The sequence below is a fragment of the Trachypithecus francoisi genome, unplaced genomic scaffold (assembly GCF_009764315.1).
Source record: "Trachypithecus francoisi isolate TF-2019V2 unplaced genomic scaffold, Tfra_2.0 Contig01474, whole genome shotgun sequence".
NCBI lineage: Eukaryota > Metazoa > Chordata > Mammalia > Primates > Cercopithecidae > Trachypithecus > Trachypithecus francoisi.
The window spans coordinates 20553154-20570911 of record NW_022681435.1 but is presented as its reverse complement, the minus strand read 5'-3'; the positions used below and the strand labels follow the sequence as shown (position 1 = coordinate 20570911).

The 17758-nt window shown below is 37.3% G+C and overlaps 1 protein-coding gene across 1 annotated transcript in view; it reads right to left on the bottom strand.

Annotated features, from left to right (window-relative positions):
* CUNH18orf63 (chromosome unknown C18orf63 homolog) overlaps positions 1–17758 on the bottom strand; it is a 42492-nt gene that overhangs the window by 13782 nt on the left and 10952 nt on the right. The window contains exons 5-10 of the mRNA XM_033175776.1: positions 15957–16068; positions 14982–15023; positions 13048–13124; positions 4549–4658; positions 1096–1192; positions 898–983 (exon numbers count right to left, since the gene is read on the bottom strand). Of these exons, the coding sequence (XP_033031667.1) occupies positions 898–983; positions 1096–1192; positions 4549–4658; positions 13048–13124; positions 14982–15023; positions 15957–16068 (524 nt within the window). The remainder of the gene's footprint in view (positions 1–897; positions 984–1095; positions 1193–4548; positions 4659–13047; positions 13125–14981; positions 15024–15956; positions 16069–17758) is intronic.

Sequence of the window (17758 nt, the reverse complement as noted above, 5' to 3'; positions counted from 1 at the left end):
GAAAGATACTATAAACCTTATGAATTACAAAATAAGTATTATAATAAACAATGAACAGGTTGCACCTCCAAAAACAGTAAAAAATTCAGGACAGAGAAACAAGACATACAGATTGTATTTAAGCTGTGAAAGCAGTTCTTTGAGAAAGCAGTTACTTTTTCTAATGAAACATATTCTGAAGATTTTGAATAATACGTTGGCATCTAATGAAAGAAAATAACTGATATATGTTAACCTCAGTTTTACTATTAAAATAAGTTTGGCTTAGGAAACAGAATGTGAAAAGACAACACTAAGACAACCATTTTTAAACTCCAGCAGGTCAGAATACAGATAGAACTGGTGAAATCAGTACTAAGATTTAAGAGTTTCGCCTGAGCACTTATGCTCTTCTTGTGTGTATATTTCAATTTTAAAAAATATTGTTTAAAAAGATATTTTCTTAAGTCAACAGGGTGCAATTAAGTATAAGTCAAATCATCTAAAATTTGCCTATAAAATTAGATAATCTCCTCAAAAGAAAAATCTTGTTTTCGTTTACAACCTAACCTTTTAATTCAACCCTTTCAATTATATCTGAAATGCCACTGGAGGGAGCACTTGGCTAAGGAGAAGCATGATTGCTTTTTTAACTTTCTAAGAAAGTTCTAACTTTGGTTTTCTAAATTGTTGAAATGGTGTTTAAGAAAAATATCCTTATTAAGTTCATCCTCATATAAAAATAGGAAGATATTCTAAGCAAATCAAAAACACTTGTGCAGATAAGAAGTAGGGGGAAATGTACCATAGTTTCACTTAGACACAGAGGAGGTTGAAAAGTATGACATGAGAATGGGAGCAAAACGAGATTATAATGTGGGCAGACAGTATGTGCTTCAGTTGGTGTGTAAAGGATATGTGAAGGTCCTTTCTCCGAGCATTTTGAAATAGATGTTGCAGTATATTTTAATTTTTCCACAATCTTCTGGAAGTTTATAGCCATACTAAAAATTAAGCACAAAATTTAAAATATCTTGGAGAAAGCTAAACTTAGGCTAAGTTACAATAAACAAAAATCAAATAACTTCTAATGTAACATATATTTCCATTCCTTACCAGGGCATCCCAGTGTCTCTGGAAATCTCCATATGAGCGAAAAGGACAGTCAGGGGGCATGGCATGAAGAATATTTATAATTTGTCCCATTTTCATGCTATAAAAATTAGAGGAAGTTATTATGAGCCAATGCTTAGATATAGTTTAATAAGTCAACTACATGATTTAGAAAGTGTTCAAAAAAGATTTAACAACTATCTCACTAGCTATATATAGTAAACTAAACATCTCACATTTCAAACATTGTACTAAATCTTTTTATTTTGCTTTAATTGACAAATAAAAATAGTATATATTTATCATGTATGACATAGTTCAAAATATGTATACATTGTGGATTGCTAAGTCGAGCTAATTAACATGCATTTACTCACATACTTTGTGTGTGTGGTAGACCACTTAAAATGTACTCTTTGCTCTATTATTTATTTTTTGAGACAGTGTCTCGCTCTGTCGCCCAGGCTGGAGGGCAGTGGTGCGATCTCAGCTCACTGCAGCCTCTGCTTCCTGGGTTCAAGCCATTGTTCAAGCGATTCTCCTGTCTTAGCCACTAGCTGGGATTACAGGCGTGCACCACTATACTCAGCTAATTTTTGTATTTTTAGTAGAGACAGGGTTTTGCCATGTTGACCAGGCTGGTCTCAATCCTGACCTCAGATGATCTGCCTGCCTTGGCCTCCCAAAGTGCTGCAATTACAGGTGTGAGCCACCTCACCCCTTCTTAGTGATTTTTAATATGTATATAAAAAAAAGTAATTGCGATTTTTGCCATTACTTTCAATAGCAAAAACTGCAATTACTTTTGCACCAACCTAATACTTTTTTATTAACTGTAGTCACCATGCTGTACAATAGATCTTTGGAAGTTATCCTTCCTATATAACTGAAATTTTGTATCCTTTCACCAACATCTCCCCAATCCATGCCTTCACTCCCACCTACCCAGCCCCTGGTAAGAACTATTCTACTCTCTGCTTCTGAGAGTTCAATTGTTTTAGAGTCCACAAGGAAGTGAGATCGTAAGGTATTTGTCTTTCCGTGCCTGGCTTATTTCATTGAACATAATATCCCTTAGATTCATCCAAGTTGCAAATGACAGGATTTCCTTCTCTTTAAAGGGTGACTATTATTCTACTTGTGTATATACCACATATTTCTTTATCCATTCATCTGTTGCTGGGCACTTAGGTTGATTCCATATCTCGGCTGTTATGAATAATACTGAAATGAACATGGTGGTGCAGATATCTCTTCAATATACTGATTTAACTTCCTTTGTATCACCAGTAGTGGGATTGCTAGATCATAAGATATTTCTAATATTTTGAGGAACCTCCATACTGTTTTCCATGATGGCTGAACTAATTTACATTCTCATCAACAGTGTGCAAGTGTTCCCTTTTCCCCACATCCTTGCCAGTATTTGTTATATTTTGTCATTTTGATAACAACCATTCATCAGGTATGAGGTGATCTCTCATTGTGACTTTAATTTGCATTTCCCCTGATGATTAATGGTGTTGAGCATTTTTTTTTTTTTTTTTGAGACGGAGTCTTGCTCTGTCGCCCTGTCTGGAGTGCAGTGGAGCAATCTCAGCTCACAGCAAGCTCCGCCTCCCAGGTTCACGCCATTCTCCTACCTCAGCCTCCCCAGTAGCTGGGACTACAAGCACCCACCACCACGCCAGGCTAATTTTTTTGTTTGTTTGTTTTTTGAGACAGAGTCTTGCTCTGTCGCCCAGGCTGGAGTGCAGTGGCGCGATCTCCACTCACTGCAAGCTCCGCTTCCCAGGTTCACACCATTCTCCTGCCTCAGCGTCCCATGTAGCTGGGACTACAGGCGCCACCACCTCGCCCGGCTAATTTTTTTTAATGAATTTTTAGTAGAGACGGGGTTTCACTGTGTTAGCCAGGATGGTCTCAATCTCCTGACCTCATGATCTGCCCGCATCGGCCTCCCAAAGTGCTGGGATTACAGGTATGAGCCACCCCGCCCAGCCGGTGTTGAGCATTTTTCCATACACCTGTTGATCATTTAAATATCTTCTTTTGAGAAATGTTATTCGAGGGCTTTGCCCATTTTAAAATCAGGTTGTTTGTTTTCTTGCTATTGAGTTATTTGAGTTCCTTATGTAGTTTGGATAGTAGCTCTTTATCAGATGTACGGTTTACAGATATTTTCTCTCATTTTGTAAGTTGTCTCTTCACTCTGTTGACGTTTTCCTTTGCCATATAGAAGCTTTTCAGTGATGTAAACACATTTGTCCATTTTTGCTTTTGTCATCTGTGCTTTTTCACAGATACGTAGTTTTCAGTGTACAGGTCTTTCACCTCCTTGGTTAAATTTATTGCTAAGTATGTTTTTGGTAGCTATTATGGACAAAATTATTTTCATTGATTTCTTTTACAGATAGTTTGTTTTAGTATATAGAAATGCTACTTTTTTGTGTGATTTTGTATCCTACAACTTTATTGAGTTTGTTTATTAGTTCTAACAGTTTTTTGGTGGAGTCTTTAGGGTTTTCTATATGTAAGATCATGTCACCTGCATACAGCAACAATTTAACTTCTCCCTTTACAAGTTGGATGCCTTTTATTTCTTTCTCTTGTCTGACTGCTCCAGCTAGGACTTCTAGTACTATGTTGAACAGAAGTGGAGAGAGTGGGCATCCTTGTCTTGTTCCTGATTTTAGAGAAAAAAGCTTTTAATTTTCCACTGTTGAGTATGATGTTAGCTATGGGTTTGTCATATATGGCCTTTCTTTGTATTGTATTTTAACAACTAGAATTACTAGAAAAAACTAAATTAGATTGTTGTAAACAATGTGCCAACTGTAAACACAAAATAATGACTAAGAAATTTTTCAACCCAAAGATATTACTGGTAATTGTTAGACTTTAGGGAAAAGTCTGTTAAGTGGTAAATCAATTAGAGTTAAACCTATGTTTTCTACCTACCTCCTCCCAGCTTCAATGATTGAATTATTATGTGTATGCCACTAAAGTTCTTTTTCCTAAGCGATTTAAAATTTTATCCCAATTGTCCTGCTTATACTAGTAACAAAATATTTTTTCCTGAAAATAGTACAAACTTAAAACTCAGTTCACATCAAATTATAATGAATCATTAATGATTAGATACAAGTTTATGAGGTTTTATTAATATTATTTTGATAATTTTCATTTTATAATGAGAAATTTAGAAATATTACCTTTTTTGAAACTAGATCTAATAAAATTTGAATATATAATAAAATTAATAATTGATAAAGAAAATTCATGGCTTTTGTAAATATGACAATATTGTTTCAATACCTTTGTGAAGTGATAATTCAGTATTTTAAAATTCACCAAAATGGTTTATACTTTTGTACATGTCAATGTTAAGAAAGCAAAATAACGGAAACCACCATATTTTGAACTCACTCTAGACACTACAAATTGAAATCTCACCTTGGCAAAACGTAGCACCAGTTGCTTAAAATGGAATGTCTCTCAATGACAACATGCTTGTTAGTATGAAAATCCTTTATAATACTCTGGGAAATCTCAAACTCTTTTAGCTTTGAATGGAAAGAAGATTTGTAAGTCCTCAATTTGGCAAAAAAAGGAAACATTTTAAAAGATACGTATTTGTTACATGCACATAGGTTATAAAGTGGTTTTAAAGACTTAAGTTACATTGAATCATGCATAACCACTTTACATAAGTAATCAAAGTTGCAGCTCATCCTGCTTCTCCTTTATACAATATAAAAAGCATTTCATGCTTTCCCTCTTACCATCCAAGCCCAAACACCTATTCTGCAGTTATTTTAGCTGGTTTTCAGATTTTTAAAAAATTATGTTAATTTGCAGGGAGTTGAATCTCTTCCAAAGGAAGGTGTTCATGTTTTAAAATAATAGCTTTTAACCTCAATTGGTTTTTTAAATGGAGGATGAGTAAGGGAATTATACTTCTATCTGGTCTTTTGGAGGAGAAAAGACAGAGCCAATGCTCCAGTCTCCTTTTATACCCCTAACAGCCTCCTAGAACACTTTCTTCCCTGTTCCTCCAGTGTCCTCCCTATAGGGCATTTACAGCTCTCTTACCCTGGAAAATCTCCCTGAGAGGCACTGTTTCAGTTAGCCAAAGATATAAAGAGACCTCAAGGAGGGTGAAAAAACAAAGTATTAATGGGTGAAAGGACCCTGTATTAAGATTAGAGAGAATGATTCATAAACCGTTACCCCATTCCCCATTTTTCTTCTTCTTCTTCTTTTTTTTTTTTTTTTTGAGATGGAGTCTTGCTTTGTCACCCAGGCTGGAGTGCAGTGGTGCCATCTCGGCTCACTGCAAGCTCCGCCTCCCGGGTTCATGCCATTCTACTGCCTCAGCCTCCCCAGTAGCTGGGACTATAGGCGCCCACCACCACGCCCAGGTAATTTTTTTTGTATTGTAGTAGACACGGGGTTTCACCGTGTTAGCCAGGATGATCTCGATCTCCTGACCTTGTGATCTGCCCACCTTGGCCTCCCAAAGTGCTGGGATTACAGGCGTGAGCCACCGCACCCAGCCCACCCTTACCCCATTTTTAACCAACCACCTAACATCTTTTGAGAAACAATGTTCTAACCTCACCGCCTACTACTTTTCAAGGAAGTCCAACTAAACTAGACAACTTTTTATTGCCTGGACAACTCATTAGCATCTTAACAATACAGTTGCTTAAAGTATTGTCCCCACTCTGATTTCTCTGACTCCTACCAATAAAGTCCTGATGCCTGGATCTAGACCCGTCTTCCCCATATCCAGTGACTGATCCTTCTCTGAGTTCCTGTGGCATTCAGTAAAACTAATGGAAATGGAGGATCAGGGAAGAGCAGGAAAACATGAATGCAGGAAGAGGATGATAGAATATGTTAGTTACATTGTGAAGTAAAAGAGCAAGGCCACACAGAATGAATAAGGACACATATTTTCCTGTGCACAAGAGATAAATCTTGCACTGTGATGTACTGTGCTTAAGAGATCAGTTGCCTGAAATGTGTGATAAAAACATGGTTAGAACAGGCATAGTTATGAATGTTAGAAAAGACTGGTTGTAGAGGGAGGAATAAACTGAGAGAAAACAGAACTTAAAATTGAATTCAAAGAAGGTAGGTATCAGGTTCAAATGTTTAAAGTTTATGGGTTCTCACACACACGTACTTATGTAGCTTGAGTATATATCCTCTGGGTACTTTCTACAATATTCAGAGACTCAAGTCAATTGCTGCAGGGACCTCAATAAGTACCGGTACTTATTGTTTACACTAGTCTTTCTCAACACAGACTAAAGACTGGCAAACCACCCAACTGTTCACTATATACTCCAAGAGACTGCGAATGCTAACCCTTTGTATTTCCTTATTTAGCAAATATTTGTAAAGTGCCCTTATATGATCAAAACCGTATTGAAAAGCAGGTATTCAAAAAATATTATTTTCTCCTTATAATGCCAATCTAAAGAATTTAGACTTAATTTTCTCTAGGGAAAGTTGAAATACTAAAGATATTTAGGCTGGGGACCTTTGTTTTAGAACGTGAACTCTGCTCACATTGTAAGGAAAAATTAGATAATAAACTTGGAGGAGAAAGGCTGGAGACAAGGCCTATATGGAGACTGGTTTAATAGTTCAAGTAAAAAAGGGGAGTCTGAATTAGAGCAACAGAAATGGAGGCAGAGAAGAGTCCATTTCAGAGACCAGAGTAGGCTATTAAAGACTCACTGGAAAGAGAAAGTGAGAAAGAGGAAAAGCCAAGGATGACTCTGAAGTCTTTAGGTAGGTAAATTATTGACTGCTGATGCCACTAATGAAAAGAATAATTACACAGGAGGAACAGATTTGAGATTGGGGAAGGTGACAAATAAATACAATCAGTTTTAGAAATAATTGAGTCTGACTGATGAGATTTGTACATTCATTTGAAAGTATCCAAGAGAGGACAGAAAAGTTACAACTATACAAGAATATTTGGGAGGTATGGTGTATAGGCTGAAGCCACTGAAATGGGTGAGCCTGCTAAGGAAAACAGGGCTGAAAATGGAACCCTAAGAAACAGCAACATTTAAAATGATAAATAAATGAAGATAAATGAATTCCAGGAGATTCTAGAAAAATTAGTTTCAGAGAAATCAAGAGAGGAGATTATTTCAAGAAGAAAAGGGTGAAAAATAGTACAAGTGTTTCAAAGATTTCATATATGATTCCCTCAGACATTTTCTTTTTCTCTTAATTCCTGAAGTAACACAGTTCCTATAACACTAATTTTGATACTCCATTACCAAACACTGTTTTTTAATTGTATTTTTATTTAACACATATTGGGTATCTATTTCTGTAAGGCTCTATGGGACATACAAATTTGAACCAAAAAACCTAAGGATAGGTGAAGGAAGCATGGTATTGTAGAAAGAACAGAGTTGAAGGACAAACTCCAATCCTTAATCTCTTACTACCTTTATGACCTAGAGCAACTTATTTAATTGCTTGAGTCTTAATTTACTTACATATAAAATAATAACAATAGCTATCATTTTTAAACCTTTACTGCCAGGTACTATGCTAGGCCCTTAATGTACTTTAACCCATAACCTCCTTACAACCCTAGAAGGGATATCATTATCTCCAATTTATAAGAAAAATGGAATTCTGTGAGATTAACTAACGTACCAAAGAGTCACTGCTAATAAGTGCAGATCTGAGAATTTTAATGTGATTCTAGGCCTACACTGAATTTTCTGGGTATGTGAATATTAACCAGTACTCAGTAAATGTTCCCTTCGTCTGGTAAGTTTTCTGTGTGCATGCTCTTCTTTCTTCTGACCTAGATAAAACATTCTAGGAGGAAAAGGTGTTTTCCATCAGCACTTGGCATATACCCATAATAGTACCCAGTAAATGTCCATCTATGAAATAAATAGAAATTTGTTTCGAGGCACTCATTTCCCAAATATTCCATATAATTAAATTTCAAGGCAAACAGTTTAATATTACATAATGCTTTTCTGAAATATATCCCTCATGTAACTGTGGATTCAATTATAATCTCAACACACCAAACAGTAAAATGGCAACTTATGCATATAAATTCCTTCAGAAACATTCAATTACTTCCAGGAAAGTATTATTTTAAAGTTTAGCACAGTCCAAAATTTGAGAAATGAGTAAATTACTGTTTCAATTACCTCTTAAATTTTTTTATCTCTATTTAAATTGTAAAGATAAGGGCTGAAATCCCATTTTTCATAATGAATTATAATAAACTGCTTTAAAATTGGTCTAAATAGGGTCAAAGGTCAGGATTTAGAAAACTACTCCAATCTCTAGCCCAGAGGAATTAAAAAAGAATTTAGACACAAAGGTCACCTAGTTCAAAAAATAAATGAACTCACTCCAGTCAACGCTCAATGCTCCATTCCATTCATTCCATAAATCTTTCTTTTTTTTTTTTTTGAGACGGAGTCTCGCTCTGTCGCCCAGGCTAGAGTGCAGTGGCTGGATTGCAGCTCACTGCAAGCTCCGCCTCCCGGGTTTACGCCATTCTCCTGCCTCAGCCTCCCGAGTAGCTGGGACTACAGGCGCCCGCCACCTCGTCCAGCTAGTTTTTTCTTTTTTGTATTTTTTTAGTAGAGATGGGGTTTCACCGTGTTCGCCAGGATGGTCTCGATCTCCTGACCTTGTGATCCACCCGTCTCGGCCTCCCAAAGTGCTCCATAAATCTTTCTAAAGTGAGTGACAGGCACTAGAGTAGGCTCCTCTGATAGAAAGATTAATAAGACACAGACCCTTCCGTCTAGGACTTCTCAGTTTAATGAGACATTTGCATAGATAATACGTGATAAACAAGGCAGGGAGCACCAAGAGAGATGACTTAGGAGATGGGGAATTCTTCAAAGGGGTGATGTCTGAGATAAGCCTTGAAAGATGAGCAGAAGAAAGGGAATTATAGGCTTAGACAACTGTGTGATCAAAGACATGGAAGGATGAAAGACCATACTATCTTTGAGAAACAATTCATAGTCTGGCTTCTTGCAGAGCAGTAATGGGAGATGAGGCTGTAAGTAGGGTTGGTTTGGATCAGTTTGCTGAAGACCTTGCATATCATAGTAAACAGTTGAGATTTCATCTTATAGTCAATGGAGGCCATGGCAGATTTTTGATAAGGGGAATGAAAGCAAACAAAATAAACTGGAGGGAAGAGAAACAAGAAACATCTTCCTTCTCACCTCTTCACCCTTGCTTCTCCCCCCCCGCCAACCTGACCATATAACTATGAAAGAAAAAACCAGAATCTCAGAACCCCAAACTTGCTATACCAAAGGGAACATTAAGCTTGGTAACTGAATCACACAAAAACAAAAAACAAACAAAAAACCCCTGCCTTCCTTTTGTTCCCAGACAGCTTAGTTTCAGATTATGACAGTAAATGTAGATTTACTGAGTGAGAGAAGTGCACAATTGACTTTTCCTCTACCCCTTTTCATGTGTATAATGTAGATTCACTCAGCTATAATCAAAGCCTCACAAGAATGTAACCATTTGGCTCATTGTCTACCCTCCTCCTCTTTTTTCCCCTTCCTCTTTCCCCTTCTGCTTGTTCTTTCCCTTTTAAATACTGAAGTCCTCAAAACCCTCTTTGGAAAATGCATGGGGCACGGATCCTATTGTAACTTGTATTTCTTTTCCCTGGGCATGTCATCAACCTTGGCAAAACAAACCTGAATCAGTTGAGATCTGCCTCAGTCACGTTTTCGTTAACATAACCAATGCCAGATTTTAATAAAAGGAAAATTAAATGCAATTATCTTTTAGGCTCCATGGGGAATAAAAATGAATAACACAGGACCTAGAATCTCAAAAAGATTACAATTTAGTGGGAACAAAGGTATATATGAAACTAATTTTTGTAGCAGTCAGAATGTGTAAGATGCCATATCAAAAACTTAAGTAAAAGTGAGATTCAGAGAAGCTGATGAATAATCATAATTTAGAGAATCAATTTAATTTAACAAGTACGTGTTGAGTGTATAATGTTGAATAGAGGAGAGGCACGTGTTTGCCCCATTTTTGGTGTTTCTTTCCATGCCCAGAAAGCTCTACTAACACATATTCCTGGAATCATTCTGCTCTGTCATTCATTCCTCCCTAGGGCATATGGATGGTGACATCTTGAACTGTAGTTTCCATAATCCCCGCATGTTGTAGGAGGGACCTAATGGGAGGTAATTTACTCATGGGGGCAGTTACCCTCATGCAGTTCTAGTGATAGTGAGTTCTCGCGAGATCTGATGGTTTTATAGAGAGCCTTTCCCCCTTTGCTCTGCACTTTTCTCTCCTGCCACCTTGTGAAGAAAGACATGCTTGCTTCCCCTTCCACCATGACTGTAAGTTTCCTGAGGCCTTCCCAGCCATGAGGAACTGTGAGTCAATTAAACCTCTTTCCTTTATAAATTAACTAGTCTCAGGTATTTCTTCAGAGCATGAGAATGGACTAATACAGATGGTGAAATTGAGATGAATAACCAGGCATGCTGGCTCACCTCTTCCCCTTCCTCTTGGGAGCTGGCCTGCTGGCAGAGAGTGGTGTTCTGCATTCTCTTTGTCACTTCAGAACCAGTGCCTGGTCTCCCAAGGGAGGCCTGTCATTTTTCCACTACTGCAATTAGTGGATGGGTATTACGTCTGCCTAATTCTAAGGTTCAGATAAGCCATGTCCTCCAAGAGCTGTTTTTCCTTTCCAGTAATGAACAGCATGACCATATATCCCAGTTCATGCATGTTGGGCTAGTATCTCATCAGGTTAGTGTGCCTTTCACTCTCAGAAGCATCCTATTTTGAGGATAAATTATAATCTCACCCTAGTAATAAAGGTGACATTCTGATCTCTATTTATGTCTTACTCCTCTGTCAATCTCTAAATTGGTTCAAATTGAGGTGGAGAATACAGAAGTATCATCTGTAGAAAATTCAAAGGTGAGTAAGCCACAATATTAGTCTTCATGATGCTTCTTATAAGAAAATCAGAGGTATAAAAATAGAAATAAGTATGTGAGTATAAACTACAATTTGACTATGTGTCCCCTCCAAAACTCATTTTGGAATTTAATCCCCAATGTGGCAGTATTGAGACATGGAGCCTTTTTTTTTTTCCTCTGAGATGGAGTCTTGCTCTTCTCTAGCCCAGGCTGGAGTGCAATGGCGCGAGCTCGGCTCACTGCTACCTCTGCCTCCTGGGTCCCGGTTCAAGCAACTCTCCTGCCCCAGCCTCCCGAGTAGCTGGGATTACAGGACTGCACCACCATGCCCAGCTAATTTTTGTATTTTTAGTAGAGACAGGGTTACACTATGTTGGCCAGGCTAGTCTTATACTCCTAACCTCATGACCACCCCACCTCTGCCTCCAAAAGTGCTGGGATTACAGGCATGAGCCACCGTGCCCTGCCAATGTGGAGCCTTTAACAGGTGATTGGGTGATGAGGGCTTTGCCCTCATGAATGGATTAATTCATTCATGGATTAGTGGATTAGAAGGTTAATGAATTAATGGCTTATCACGGGAGTAGGACTCACAACTTTATAAAAGGAAGAGAGACCTCAGCTTCCATACCCAGCCCTCTTGCTATGTGATGCCTTGCGCCACCTCAGGACTCAGCAGAGAATCCCCAACAGCAAGAAGGTCCTCACCGGACATGGTCTCTATAACTTTAATAAATAAATTCATTTTCTTTACAAATTACCCAATTTCAGGTATTCTAAGTGACAGAAAACAAAGTATGGTACAGGAAAGTATGAGGGTTTAAATGAGGGTGGGAGATCACACAGGGTTTGGAACCTTGGGAAGGTTCCTCATCAGTCCAAGATATGCATGTCATGTTACCCATTCCAGTTATTTATAAGCAGGTCATCTTCCCTACTGGCTTACATGATTCTCCAGGGCAGAAAAGTGGATCCTATTCATCTTGGACTTATCCATTGTCCTTTGTTACTTATCCACATAAGAGGTAATCAAATAGTTAAGTGGAAATAAATGAATGGAGGAGTAGCATTTGAGTTGGCCCTTAAATGATTAGAAGGACATGTATAGCCAATCAGAGGGGCCACTCTAAGCAAAGGAAGCATCATTTGTCCTATGCCTGGGGTTTCTCAACCTCCACACTATTGATACTTTGGGCTGGATAATTCTGTGGGTGGGGATAAGATGACTGTCCTGTGCAGGGGAGGATATGCATTAGCATCCCTTCTCTGGCCTCTACCCACTAGACATCAGTAGCAACACCATCCTACCTCCATTGAGATAACCAAAATTGTCTCTAGACATTGCCAAATGTCTCATAAGAAGCCAATCATTCATTTCTCTGCCCTCAACCACTTCCATTTAGAACTACTGGCCTAGAGGAAACACAATAACATTGAGTGACACTAGTGTATAAGATGATTCTATACTAGGTGCTGTGGGAATCCACAAAATAAAAGACATATATCCTTCTACTAAGAAGACAGAATGTGTTATGTGTAAAAAATAGATGCAAAAAAATGCTGCCAGAATATCAAGGGCAGGGGAATTAATATTAAATTTAATATGAGCTAAAATTGTGCTTTTTACATTTGGAAGCGAAGGAAGAGGCAAGAAGTGGGTGCTAAGACAGGATAGCTTGTGGAGAGTCTCGGATAGCATCTTAACAAAGTTTTTGAACAAAGGAATAATGTGAAGACCTGTGTTAAACGGACAGAATAATATTTTCTTGGGGAAGCAGATTTAGAACAATATAAATATATCAAGCATTTAATAATACAGATTTTGATAATAAAAACCTTTCTACCACCCTTCATGTTAAAAATTAAAACCTAATTACATGTTAGTAACAATAATAAACATAAAAAGTATATAGTAAATATAATAAAGTATAGAAATCACAATATGTGGTACCTCAGGTGGTGGCAGTCTGATTGTGCAAACTTCTATACTTAGACAAACTTGAGTTTCTGTTACATTGATGTTTAATACTGAAAATAAAATATTTAACTGTGAACTATTTGGAATTATTACTCTACTATTAAATGAAGTATTTTAGTAACAAAGGAAACTAACTTATTCAAGTCAAAAACAAGAACAGATTTTTTTCCGCACATGGTAAAATTCAAATAATAACCACTTAATATTTGACAGTTTACAGATGAGACATCTAAAAGAGGACAAAGGTATGAAACAGCATTAATATGTGTGTGGGGTGCAGGTCACAGGCAAGGTTACAATAAGAAAAATGAAACATCCCACAGTTAAGAGAAAAATCCAACAAATACCTTACACAAATCTGATTTATATTATATATATATATATGGAGATTGTCCTGTTCTGTAATCTAAAGAGGTATCACACCATGTTTCTGACTTGAGTAGTCTTTTACTAACAAATATCCTCAAATATACTGGCAGATATATTCCGGATCTCCTAGAGCCTTGAAGTCCTAGAGTCTTGAAGTCTTTACCTTTCTTTTTCATAAAGAAAACTACTTCTGAAATGTAAGGATAGTGGGGACTTTGGGAAGGGTTAGTACATGAAGAAAGCATGAGGGGGATTCTAAGGTGCTCTTAATGTTGTTTCTTGATCTTGAGAACTGGTTACAAGAATGTTTAGTTTGTTAAAATTCAATGAGATAGACACTTAAAATTTGTCATAGTGTATTACATTTCAATAAAAGTGAAAAAAAAAAAATCCTAACACAGGAGTGAGGAATTTTCCTCTCCTAAACTGTTATTTTTAATCCCTACAGCTGTAGCGTCATGACAGTGTTTGGAGATGAAACTAGATGTAGGTGATGAACCTATTAACCCAGAGGTTGGGCACACTGACTGACACTACACAAATTAAACATAAAACTAGTTCAAGGAGAGCAAATAGGCTTTAGCTGGAAAGTCAAACCAGATCTAATAGCTGTAGATTACAGGTCAGGATTTTAAGGCTATGCCCAAATGATGTGAGAAGCTACCATGATTGATTAATAATGTCTACGGTGGTGACTCAAGATTCTCATCTATCTGCTATCTCTGGACTAGTGTTTAGGAAAGTGTCTATCTGAAACACAACCATGCAAATCAATGAAAGAACTGGATTAGGCTATCTAGTAAACTGTATACTTTAGATCATCTGTGTCTCTTTTTACAATTTTTTAAGGAAAAAAGAATCCTATTCTTATAAGAAATAAAGCTTTGACTTACATCAGTACTAAAGAATTTTTGATGATATGATTCTGGAAACTATACATTATAAATGCCTACAGAATTAAACTCCTTCACAGTCATGATTTTCTTTAAGTAGAGAAAATAAAAATATAGCTTTTTCCAATTAAGATGAATTTTTCTCATACAGTCTAGAATGTACATTTTGAACAAGAAGTGATTTCCCAGGTGAAATTCTGATTACAATAATATCTAATTAAGGTCTTATACAACCTGATTAATCAATAATTATACAACCCAATGATCTATGTTATCAGTTTTTTTTGTTTTGTTTTGTTTTGTTTTTTTTTTGGAAATAGGGTCTTGCTCTGTCACCCAGGCTGGAGTGCAGTGGCACAATCATGGCTCACTGCAGCCTCAACCTCCTGTGCTCAACTGGCCCTCCACTTCAGCTTCCCAAGTAGCTGGGGCTACAGGCGTGGTGCCTGGCTAATAATTTTGTAGAAATAGGGTCTCACCATGTTGCCCAGGCTGGTCTTGAACTTGTGGGCTCAAACAATCTACCTACCTTGGCCTCCCAAAGTGTTGGAATTACAGGCATGAGCCACCGTGCCCAGCATATGATACTGTTTTCTTTAGCAATGATGAATTATATTACCTATTGACTTATGCATTTTTACTTACCAACAGCACTTTGTTTTCCCATCTGAGAAAGAAAATCTCTTCCTTAAAAAATTCACAGAATATGCCATATTATTACAACTCATAATCATGCTTGATATTTATAACTATGCTTGATGTGAAATTAACAAAGCTAAAGAAAATACTTTAAAATTCAGTTGTTATATACAGTAATATCTGATGACAGCTGAAAAAATATAATCATTCAGAAGGTATCTCTTCAATTAAAAGGATGGAAATACCAATTCTTCCCCCAAATATCTATTTCCAGCTATGAAATATTTAGAAAACAATCAGACTTTAAGAAAAATTCGGGATAGCTTCCCAGTTTTAACAGTATTGTGTTCATTTTATCATACTGCTTTGTAACTTACATTTATTCCTAAGTATCAAGTATTATATAGTAATTTTTTAAAAGAAACATCAGGTCTCTGTATATAATCCCAAAGTAAAGAAATGACATTTATGTTGTTGTGGGCTTGCTTGAGATTGCCTAGTTGGGTCAGTTTTAAGAATTATTTTCTAAAAATTATATATCTTAAAATTAAGAACAGATGCACATTGATATGGTTTAGCTGTGTCCCCACCTGAATCTCGAATTGTAGTTTCCATAATTCCCACATGTTGTGAGAAGGATCCAGTGGGAGATGACTGAATCATGGGGGTGGGGCTTTCCTGTGCTGTTTTTGTGATAGTGAATAAGTCTCATGAGATCTGATGGTTTTATAAAGGGGATTTCCCATGAGCATGCTCTCTTGCTTGCTGCCAAGTAATACATCCCTTTGCTTTTCCTTTGTCTTCCACCATGATTGTGTGAGGCCTCTCCAGCCATGTGGAACTGTGAATCCACTAAACCTTTCCTTTATAAATTACCCAGTCACCAGTATGTCTTTATTAGCAGCATGAGAACAGACTAATACACACATAACAGAAATAATCTAGTTCAGAAAGCCCCAAAGACTAAAAAGATAAAGTTACCTTGTATCAAGAGATGGCCAGTTCTATTCCAGGCTGGAGCAAGTCTAGCCGTGAATGAATATGAAAGGCAGTTCTGAAGAATTACAGGAATTACTCTTTGTGGAGCCTCCATCTGAATATATTAAATGGCAAAATAAGGACAAATTTAGAGCAATTGCTGTGTATGTATATACTAATAGGAAACGACTGCCCATTTAGATCACCACCCAACAAACTGGGGTATTCTAGGTAAAAATTATAGCCATTGCTAGAGCTAATCCTATCTGGTTCTAACGTTAAAGAAGTGTTCAAATATATTCACTTCAAAACCACTACTATTGTCATGCTATCATGGCCAAATACTACCTGCTTACCCTGGCCAATTAGTCTAAATCTTGAGAATTCTATGCTAAAAACCTTGATCTTTACTTTGTATTCTGCTCCACAAAGAGAAATCCAAACGAGGACAAACTTGTAATAGTTCTCATTATTGTTCACTCTGTTCCTGGACCAAACTGAGGGTCGGGCTGCTATTTCCTGTGGCCCAATAACAAGATGCAAATGAACTGGGGAGGAAGAGAATTTTTATTTTCTGCAACTGGTTACAGGGAGAAGGCCTGGAAATTATTGCCAGACCAACTCAAAATTACAAAGTTTTCCAGAGCTTATATACCTTCTAAGCTATATGTCTATATAAGTGTGCATTTATCTAAAGACATAAGTGATTAACTTCTTTTAATCTATAACTAAGGTCTGAGTCCTGAAGACTTTCTTCTGGAGCCTCAGTAAGTTTACTTAATCTAAATGGGTCTAGGTACTGGTGTGATTACCCTTATCTTGTCTCCTGCTAAATCATAAAGGTTTGGGGAGTTCCTTTAGACCCCAATAAACTTGTTTGTGGAGGCGTAGGGAGTTTCTTCAGCCTCACAATAAAACTTGTTTAATCCTAACAGGGTCCTGTTAAGAATTCCTTCATTATCTTGTCATGCTTCAAGGCCCAGGAGAAGCCTAAGCAAAACTCTTGGTGGGTTCTTTGTTACATTTCAGCCTTTGTATAAGGGCATAGGCTCAATTAGCTTTTAATGTTTAACCTTGCTACTCAGGCAGTGCTGGAACAGTTGTAATGGAGGCCTGAGTTAGTGAGACCTTGCCTGCCACAACTGTAGAAAACAATACATACTTGCCTGGGCAGACATGCAACCAAGAGAATATCTCTACTTGTATAATACACAATTAATTTTAAAAATTAAGATTTTTCACTTATAGTTAAGACCAATAAGTAATAGGAACCAGATTTATCCTCCCACTCGAAACACCTAAAACACCAGGCAAGCTATATGAAATAACAGTTCACAAGATATCAGACATCAGGCAACAAAGAAAAGTGATCCCCAAAAGATGGGAAATGAACAAGATAAGCCCTAGGATTTCCCCAGCTTCTTGATGATAGAGGGTTTCTAGGCTGCAGTACAGAGCAGGGGAACCTAGGAAGAGGCCAGGAGTCTCCCTGAATTAAGGAGATAGAGCTGAAAGTCAAGGAAGCTAGAGGTTTCAGTGCAAAGTATGGGAGAGGAAAGAGCTGCACAGAAAGCAAACTCTGGAGGTCAACAGAGAGTCAGCTGAGTATTGATTAGCACAGACACGTGAGGAAGCTACCCAAGGCTGAAGAAAGAGCCAAGGCTGTTTGATAAACATCCTTGAAAATACAGTCCAGAAAAAATTGCTGGCTTTGCCTCTGTGAAAAATGACATGCAGAAGCATGAGAAAGTCGAGGAAAATTGTCTCCCGATATTATCCATCTCTAAGTTTTGTACCATTTTGAC